This window comes from Hemicordylus capensis, chromosome 6 (genome assembly GCF_027244095.1).
Source record: "Hemicordylus capensis ecotype Gifberg chromosome 6, rHemCap1.1.pri, whole genome shotgun sequence".
NCBI classification, from domain to species: domain Eukaryota; kingdom Metazoa; phylum Chordata; class Lepidosauria; order Squamata; family Cordylidae; genus Hemicordylus; species Hemicordylus capensis.
Genome location: NC_069662.1, coordinates 18,493,006 through 18,502,331, shown reverse-complemented (window position 1 = coordinate 18,502,331; position 9,326 = coordinate 18,493,006). Strand labels below are relative to the sequence as shown.

Genomic DNA, 9,326 nt, shown 5'->3' with positions numbered 1-9,326 from the left:
CGGTCCACAAGTTAGCCCATTTGCGCCTCAGATGTTCACGCGTCCGCCATCTTGAATTGGGGTAGATGACATAATCACAAACTATGCCACTGAAGTATCCCCGTGTCCCTACAGCTGTAGCAAATTTGGTCCATATTGGTCCAGGCATTGCAGTTACATAGGAACATAGAAAGCTGCCATATACTGAGTCAGACCATTGGTCTATCTAGCTCAGTATTGTCTTCACAGACTGGCAGCGACTTCTCCAAGGTTGCAGGCAGGACTCTCTCTCAGCCCTATCTTGGAGAAGCCAGGGAGGGAACTTTGAAACCTTCTGCTCTTCCCAGAGCGGCTCCATCCCCTGAGGGGAATATCTTACAGTGCTCACACTTCTAGTCTCCCTTTCATATGCAACCAGGGTGGACCCCGCTTAGCTAAGGGGACAAGTCATGCTTGCTACCACAAGACCAGCTCTCCTCTCTAGTTGATGGAGGAGGACAGACAAGACGGACGGACACACACACACACACACACACGGAGTGTCAGATGATCTCATAAACCTACTGGAAAAAATATCTCCCATGCCCCCCTTTCACTGCCTTTTTTCTAAACTAAAAAGGATGAGATCAGCTGGGGATAGTGGGAGTCCAACAACATCTGGGAACCCAAGTTTGAGAACCTCTAGACAAGAGAGATCTATTTCCAGGGCTTTCTGAGTGTCTACTCTATCTTGGGCCATTTTAAGCTTAACCTACCTCACGAGGCTGTTGTGGTTATAATACTGGGGGGCACCATGTACACTGCCTTAAGTGGGCTCCTTGGTGGGCTATAACATAATAAGCCGCTATCCCTGGTGGAACTGAAAAGAGAGACTTCAGAGGCTCTGGAAATACCTGTTTAGTCTTTGGAGGGTTTTGGTTCCCCGCAAACCCCTTTCCCCACTATATGCAGCATCTAGGACCCAACTCCTGGCAGAACCTCAGCTGGTTTTCCTTTTCTTCGAATTCGTGGCTAGTACTGCCATCTTTGTTGAGGGAACCCGGCTGCGTTCAAGTCTCTCTTAGCTGTAGGAACAGATAGGGCAGGTTCACAACGGCGGCCATCTTGGATCAGAAACGAGGCTGCAGAGAGCACGATGGAGATCAACAGCGGATCTTCCTTCCAGGTACTAAGTATCAGAGGTGTATCTCCATTCCCAAACCTGTCTCTTTCAGCCCATGTATTGACTCCCTTCCCCACGCACTGTTCATGCCCTTCCTGATTCATATTTGCATCTGTACCGTTTTCCTTACATTGGCGTTTGATCAGGCTCCAAGTTATTTTTGTAAACAGGCTCCAAAATAACTTTGCGCCAACATTTTTTCTGGAAATCTAATAAGCTCAGTTAAATTAAAAAAAAACCAGGCAGCACCGACAAAAAAAACTTTTTGGGTTTTTAAAAAAAAATATATTTGAAGACTGGAACCATTGTTCAGGCTGGACCGCCAAATTAATACCTTTTACAGGCAGGGATTATATGATTTTTCGCGGTAAGATGGAGCTACCTGACTGTGATTCACAAACTGTGATGCTCCTTCCCAACAGGAGGCAAGCCAGGAGGAAAAGTGTGTCCTTGCTGCCCACTACGGGCCAGAGCTGGAGGTGCCGGCAAGATCCCAGCTACCCAGCAGAAAGAAGGAACAGAGACGTCGCTCGCAGCAGCTGACGCAGGAACACCCCGGTATCTTGACTCCTCTATGCGGACCGGTTCAGGGCTTCTTCATCTTGGGAAGGTCGCCTCCTACCTCGGTGGGGCCGGCTGGGCTGACAGAAGTGCAGTGACACGGCGATCTTCACTATTTTTCAAGCCGTTATGCTACTTTGGCAACAAAACAAAACCCTTCCACGAGAGCCGTTTCCCACTGTGCTTTTTTCCGTGTTGGGAAGGCCCTTTAAGAGAGACGGAGCCTTCTCTTAAGAGCCCTAGCAGGCCACTGGGAAGGGCTACACTTTCCAGCACTCTCTGCACACCGTCCTTGCAACATGAGGCAGGGGTTCAAGAGGGCTCTGTTTCCTTTAAAGGAGACTCCTCCCCCAGGACGGGCACAGCACGGTGAGAATGGTTGCCTCCACCTGGGGTGGGGTGGGGTGGACCGTGCAGAGTATTCCACTTTGGCCAAAGTGTCGCACAGGGCCAGAAATCAATCAGCTAGGGAACTACACTTAGGGTTGATGGGGGCCAACACTGGCCTCTGGACATACAATGAACACTGGTGTACATGGTTATGTTTATTCCCACAACAACCCTGTGAGGTAGGTTAGGCTGAGAGTGAGAGAAGTGACTAGTCCAGAGTCCCGCAGTGACTTTCATGGCTGAATGGGGACTTGAACTTGGTTCTCCCAATCCTAGTCCAACATTCTGACTGCTACACCACACTGGCATGATGTGACCCATGATGGCCCACACTTTAGGAGTATTCCTAGGGCAACCTGGAAATTGGTGCCAGCCACAGAGGCAGTGAAAATCTTGTGGGAGTTTGGTCTTGCAGATTAAACCTTTAATATAGTACCAGTATGAATACTATCCAACAGTTAATCATTTGATATTTTACATTCCTAGCTAAAAACCTTTTGGGTTGGCAGAGTGGACTCAAGTTTTCTACTAGTGGAGTAACTCCCAACCAGTGTGCCATGAGAAATAAACATAGGCTACAATGGCCTGAAAGTATCCACTTAGAGAGGAGGGTGCCTGTGGTATCTCTGTATGATGTACTGCTTTGGTCCTGCTGCCTTCCATTTAGCCTCCACTGGAGGGGTGGCTAGTTCTGCTATGTCTCTGCATCAGGAGTGATTGGATCATCCCATCACTCTCAGTTCAGAGCTGCAACACAATTACCTCCCCTCCAAAGAGGCTTCCTGTCACATCTCTTCATGAATGAACTGCTGTGGCTCTCTCTCTTTCTGGGTATAAGAATGAGGCATACCTTCCATTTTAATTCAGAAGGAAGTTGGCCTTCGCTCCCTACTGTTTGGGAAAGATTGCACTAACACAGGCTGCACGACTACGACTGTAGTAGGACTACAGTTCTCATCATCCCTGACTATTGGCCACTGTGGCTAGGGATGATGGGAGTTGTAGTCCAACCACAGCTGGAGGACCAAAATAGTGCAGCCCTGCTAATGGAATGAAATCGAGTAGGTTATAGCATATTATATTTTATTTATTTATTTATTTATTTATTATTATTATTACTACATTTATATCCCGCTCTTCCTCCAATGAGCCCAGAGCGGTGTACTACATACTTGAGTTTCTCATTCATAACAACCCTGTGAAGTAGGTTAGGCTGAGAGAGAAGTGACTGGCCCAGAGTCACCCAGCTAGTATCATGGCTGAATGGGGATTTGAACTTTAACAGGCTTTCAGATCACTTTACACTTCTTGTGGCTTCCCTCAAAGCATCCTGGGATGGTGTTTTCTTGGTGCTGAGAATTAGCACTCAGGCTCCTTCCTTCCTAGGAGGAACTAGGGATGTGCACGGAACTGGATCTTTATGGGCCTCCGAACTGGTTCGAAGAACGGGCGGTTCCACTGGTTCAAAGGTGGCAGGGGTCTCCCTTTAAAAGGGGGGGGGGAGGATGCACTTACCCCTCCCGCCGCTCCCCCCCGCCGGAGTCAGTTTTTTTAAAAGCCCATCAGGGCAGCAGCGTACCTCCCTGCTGCCTTCCGGATATGACTGGAAGTCACTGATGTGCGCATATCCGGAAGACGAGGGCAACGGGGCGGCAGAGAGGTACACTGCTGCCCCAATGGGCTTTTTAAAATACTGACACTGGTGGAGGGAAAGTGGCGGGTGGAGGGAAAGTGGCAGGTGGGGGGAAGTGCACCCTCCCCCCGCTGCCTTCGAACCACCCCACCGCAGTTCTGTGCACATCCCTAGGAGGAACTACACTTCCCAGGGTTCCTTGAGAGAAACCATGTTTCTTAGAGCAATTGTAGAATTGACATGTCAGAGATGGAGTTAGTGCCATGGAGGCAGAGGTCTGCTTGCTCCTGAGGGTCCCTTGTGCGATTAGCAGCATTGCGAGATACTCATAAGCCCGTCTCTCCACAGCCAACGTTCCCTCTGGCCTTGGTGACCTGGTCCTTGCAGCTGAGTGGATGAAAGATACCAGCGAGTCCCACTGTCACCAGGACAGCACAGAGGTGGCTGCGTTACGTGACCACAACACATACTGTATACCCCAGGAAGCCGAAACATTGAAAAGCCTTGTGAGGGAATTAAAGGATACGGTGCATCGCCAGAGTGAGCTCCTGTTTAGCCTGCAGGGGGCGCTGGAAGCCAGCCAGAAAGAATGCCAGGCATTGCAGGTGAGGGGCAGAGGGCCTTGTGATGGAGGGAGCAGAGTATTGGGGGGATGGCAGGGGCGGGCGGGCGGGCAACCAGATTGTTGGAAGGGCTGCTTCTGTGGTTTAGCATCTATACAATCAGCCTGTCCTGTGTCTATCTGCAGGTCCTTCTGACCGTTCCCTCTGCAACAGAGGTTTCCAAACTTCGGTCCTCTGATTAGTTGGGACTACTCTCATCCCCAGCTACATTGGGGACCCCAGAGTGGGAGCCCCTGCTCTAGAAGAATGAGCCTGGAACTTGAACTATGACACATGTGCACATTAAACACAAAACTGTAGGCACATAAGAAGCTGCCTTATACTGAGTCAGACTATCAGTCCATCTAGCTCAGGATTGTCTACACTGACTGGCAGTAGCTTCTCCCAGGTTCTAGGCAGGGGCCTCTCCCAGTCCGGAGATGCCAGAGATTGATCCTGGGACCTTCTGCATGCAAGCAAGTGCTCTGCCACAAAACTAGTGCCCCATCCCCTCGGGGGAATATCTTGCAGCAGACAGCACTCACATGTGGTCACCCATCCAAATGCAAACCAGGGCAGACCCCATGTAGCAAAGGGGACAGTTCATGCTTGCTATGGCAAGACTGGCAATCCATGCCATACCAGTTTTCTCCCATGCCATACAGGAGAAAGTGGATGCTGAGAACTGGGCTCTCCTCTCCAACCTCAGAGAGCACGTCTCCCAGCTGGAGACAGAGAACCGAAACCTGCGCTGTGAGCGGGACCAGCTCGAGGCTACAGTGCAACGCCTGCGGAAAGAGCTGGATGCCAGCGGTGCCACCGTCCTCTCCTTGAGCAGGCAGCTGAGGGGCCAGCACAGGACTCAGGCTCCCCATGGGGCCTTCTCTCTCGAGAGCGTCAAGGGAGATGCCAAGTGGCTGAGGTTCTACACCAGCTTCGACGAATACCCCCGCCTCACCGCCTTTTTGGACTTCCTCCTGGATGGCAAGCGGGAGGAGGGGAGCCCAGAAAGTGGGTCCCACAGCGCCCTCAGCCCCGAGAACCAGCTCTTCTTGGTGCTTGTCCGTTTGCGCCTGGGCCTGCTCCTTCAAGACCTAGCGTTCCGGTTCCACATCTCCGAATCCACAGCCTCTCGGTACTGGCTTAGCTGGACAGAGTTCATGGAGCGGAGGCTGAAACAGGTGAGTCGCCGGGGCTACGCGGAACTTGGTAGAGCTTTGTGTTGTGCTAGCTCAGGGGTTCCTCCTAGGATGGATCTTGATACACCGCTCTTCAGCCCAAGTTAGCCAGACGGTTTACATGGGAAATAAATAGCCTGGGGTCTCCAGATGTTGTTGGACGACAACTCCCATCGCAAGTCGTGTCCAACATCCGAGAACTTCAGGCTGGGAACTGGATGGTGGGAGTTGAGGTTCAGTCTCTTGAGAGCTCCAGGTTGGGACCCACCCGCACCCCAGGCTAGTGAAAGGAATCAGGGCTTGTAGCTGGCAGGCAGCCATGTTGGGTCACGCATGTGGTTTTCCCATTCCCACTGTCAAATGTTGCAAGGAAACAAAAAGTGGGGGAAGGAGAAGTTGTGGTTGCAGTAGCAAGCTGCAGTTTGCCTTCAGGATGCACAGGACCTTACCATTTCTTCTTCCAGCCATATCTTAGCAAATGTAGTTGCTGATCAGTGGTTTGGAACGACGACTGCTCCTGCCCAGCCTGCCTGGACCCTCTCCTGGACAGAGTGCAGAAACGTGTCATTCTGCTCACCCTGTTCCACTTGCCGGGAGAGAAGCAACCGTGTGTACTTGAATCAAAGCCGAGTGAATCTAAGCATCTTGTGCCTCTTCCCTATCGTTCTTCCCAAGTTGGAATTGTCTTGCATGTATAGTTCATAGAAATGGCATTTTACAGTGAGTGAGTGCAACAGCCCAATCTCAACTGACATAGAACCAAGATGGAATTGCTGTATCCCTATCCCGTCCCTACTCCGCCAATAATTCCTTAGGAATCCCACTCCACTACGCACCACCTTCTCACCGATCGGTCAGAGCCAGCCGCCGCCTAGATACAGCACTCGCTCCTCCTTCCTCCTGGGCCCCTGCTGTGTCTCAAGAAATGTTTTTTCCTCACCTGCAGATTCCAGTCACCTGCAGCCAGCGGTACGTGGACGCCTTCAAACCACAGCGACTCATCCAACATCATGACATGTCGCTGGTGACTCTGGACTGTGCCGAGTTTTTTTTCGAAGCCCAGGGGCGGACGCGAGGCAGAGATACACCCCAGGGTCCGAGGGCCCGGTACTCCATGTCTGGCTGTGCTCTGGCTGCGCCCAGCGGCTTCCTGACTTTTGGCACAGGAACTGGTGAGGAGCTGCCCACGCTGCCCCCATTCCTGCAGGCAGGACCTGTGGAGCTGACGGCCCAACAGGAAGCCACTAAGAGACAAGTGCTGAGCTTACGCAGCCTGACAGACAAGGCCTTCAGCTTTCGCTTCCTGCGTGTTGTCCACCCCCAGAACATGGAGGGCCAAGTGGGCAGGGCCTGGATTATCTCCTGTTACCTGGCCTGTCTGCTGCATGAACCCATGGGGCTCCCCTAGGGCAAGGCCTCCTCAGTGTACTTCTCTTCAGTCCTATACTTAGTCAAAAGCTGCTACCATAGCCTCTGCTCCAGTCAGTGGATGCTTGTCTGGGACCTATTTGGTGGGTTTTGTCCCTTGACCTGGAACAAGCACCTCCTTAGAGCACTTGTGCTATTTTCCTTGGCCATCAGGGATAATCACCCAGCAACCCATCCACAAACTCCTGCAATCTCCTGGTGGACCACCAACCCAATTGTAGGCCAGATTTTATTGATCCCCTCTTCTAGAGATCCCAGGAGACCTGGTTCTTGCTACCAGCCCCTCCTTTCTCAAGCAGACAATTCCCAAAGGCAACATGGCAGGATCCCACTTTCATTTTGTTTGTTCCTGGTTGCAGCTGCTTCTAAAATCTCAAGTTAGAAATGGCTTTCTGGAATTTACACCTTTCAGATGTTATGAAGGCACACACACACCCGCCACCCATAGGGAGAAAAAGAAAAATGGTCAGCAGCTTAATTGACCAAGGCCTAGTTCTCAGTAGGGATGTGCATTTCGTTTCGGATACAAAACGTTTTGTGCACAAAACAGGCCATTTCGGCTGTTTTGTAGCCAAAAAACAACACCCAATGCTCAAAACAGAAAATTTTGTAGCCAAAACAAAATGTCCCTGTTTCGGATACAAAACATCTTGTAGTTTTGGCTGTTTTGGAACTCCATTTTGCAATCGTAAAAAGTCTTTCTCCTTCAGTCTCCATTTTGAGTTTTGACATCTGTTTGAATTTCCAGCCCTTCCAGCCCGCAGATTGGCCAGCAAAAGCATTAGCTGATCTGCTGGCAATTGCCTCCTTATTCCTTTTAAGCAAATTTAAGGGTAAATTTTACCCTCATTGGCTAGTGGGGCAGTGTGCATTTACCCTCATTGGCCAGTGGGGCAGTGTGCATTTCATTGTTGTTGTTTCACACTGTTGTGTGTAGATCAATTGCATTTCAGGCAGGGGGGATGTGGATGTGCATGACCTTTGGAAATCTACCTGATTTTCTTCCAAAGCTCTGCTGTTGTTGATGTGTGATGTTGATGTTATTTGGGGTGGATTCAGGGCAGAAAGGAGGCTTTGGGGGCAGAAGAGTGGTTCAGGTGGTAGTGCCCCAATGGGTGCCTGCTGCCACCCAGATTCCAAAGGAATTGGGGAAAGGGCTTATTTTTAAAGAATTTTTGAAGTTGACATGTCTTTGGGGCAGAAAGGGGGCCTGAGGGGCAAAACAGTGGGTTGGGTGGCAGTGCCCCAAGGGGTGCCTGCCACAACCCAGATTCCAAAGGAATAGGGCAAAGGGCTGATTTCTTAGGAATTGTTGATGTTTACGCTTCTTTAAGGTTCCCCCTCCCCCCCGGGAATAATTGAGGTTTCAGCAGACCCATAACTCCACCTGGGGGGCACTGGGGGGGCTGGGAGCAAGTGGTGGTGTAATGCACATAGGGTGCTAACCCCTGGGGTGCTGGGTTCTGTTGTTTCTGAGGTGTTCTGAGTGTAGATTCTCTGGTAGCATATCAGATTTTCAATGACAAACCATGAATCCACTCTCATATGCTACCAGAGAATCTGGATCTACACTCAAAACATCTCAGAAACAACAGAACCCAGTACCCCATGGGTTAGCAACCCATGTGGGTGGTTGGCACCCTACGTGCTCTACACCACCACTCACTCTGGGCCACTCTGGTGCCCCCCAGGTGCAGTTATGGGGAAGAACTTTACAGACGCACAAACTCCATTACATCTTTAAAAATCAGCCCTCTGCCCGATTCCATTGAAATAATTCTGGCAGCTTCCTTGCCCCCACTGGACACTACCACCCACCCTACTCTGCTCTGGGCCACCCCTTTCCCCCCAACATGAAGCTATACTTTTGCTGAAACCTCCATTCTTCCCTATGGGAAAAATCCTATACTTCAAAAATGCACCAAAAATCAGCCCTTTGCCCAATTCCTCTGAAACTTGGGTGGTAGTTTCCACCCATCGGGCACTACCACCCCACCCACTAGTTTTTCCTTGAGGCCATTTTTAAAAATCCGAAACGTTTCGGATTCGGATTTTGCAATTTCGAACAAAGAACAAAATTGGGGTGTTTCAGATTGGCTGATTTTGAACAAAGAACAAAATGGGGGTTTTTCGGATTCGGGCCAAAAACAAAACAGAAAAAAATACAAAACGCACAACCCTAGTTCTCAGGCATTTTCTTCATGTTTGGAAACATACCGCATTTGCAACATGTTTCATACCTCACCAGGACACACACCCTCATCCGCCCACCCTTACTATCATACTTTAAGTAAATGTAGAATATCACTGGAACACCTTGCTAAGGTATCATCAATAAAGACTGTGGAAAAACTTTACTGAATTGGGTGGTGGTGATGGGGGTGTCTTTCAGA

General features: G+C 50.3%; 1 protein-coding gene across 1 annotated transcript; it reads left to right on the top strand.

Annotated features, from left to right (window-relative positions):
- The first annotated feature begins 1,088 nt into the window (after positions 1-1,088).
- Positions 1,089-9,294, top strand: LOC128330520 (uncharacterized). Its single transcript, XM_053263549.1, has 5 exons — positions 1,089-1,144; positions 1,564-1,699; positions 4,074-4,330; positions 4,993-5,508; positions 6,452-9,294. Exons 1-5 carry the CDS (start codon positions 1,115-1,117, stop codon positions 6,911-6,913), a joined length of 1,401 nt encoding a protein of 466 aa, XP_053119524.1. The 5' UTR covers positions 1,089-1,114; the 3' UTR covers positions 6,914-9,294.
- The last annotated feature ends 32 nt before the right edge of the window (positions 9,295-9,326 follow it).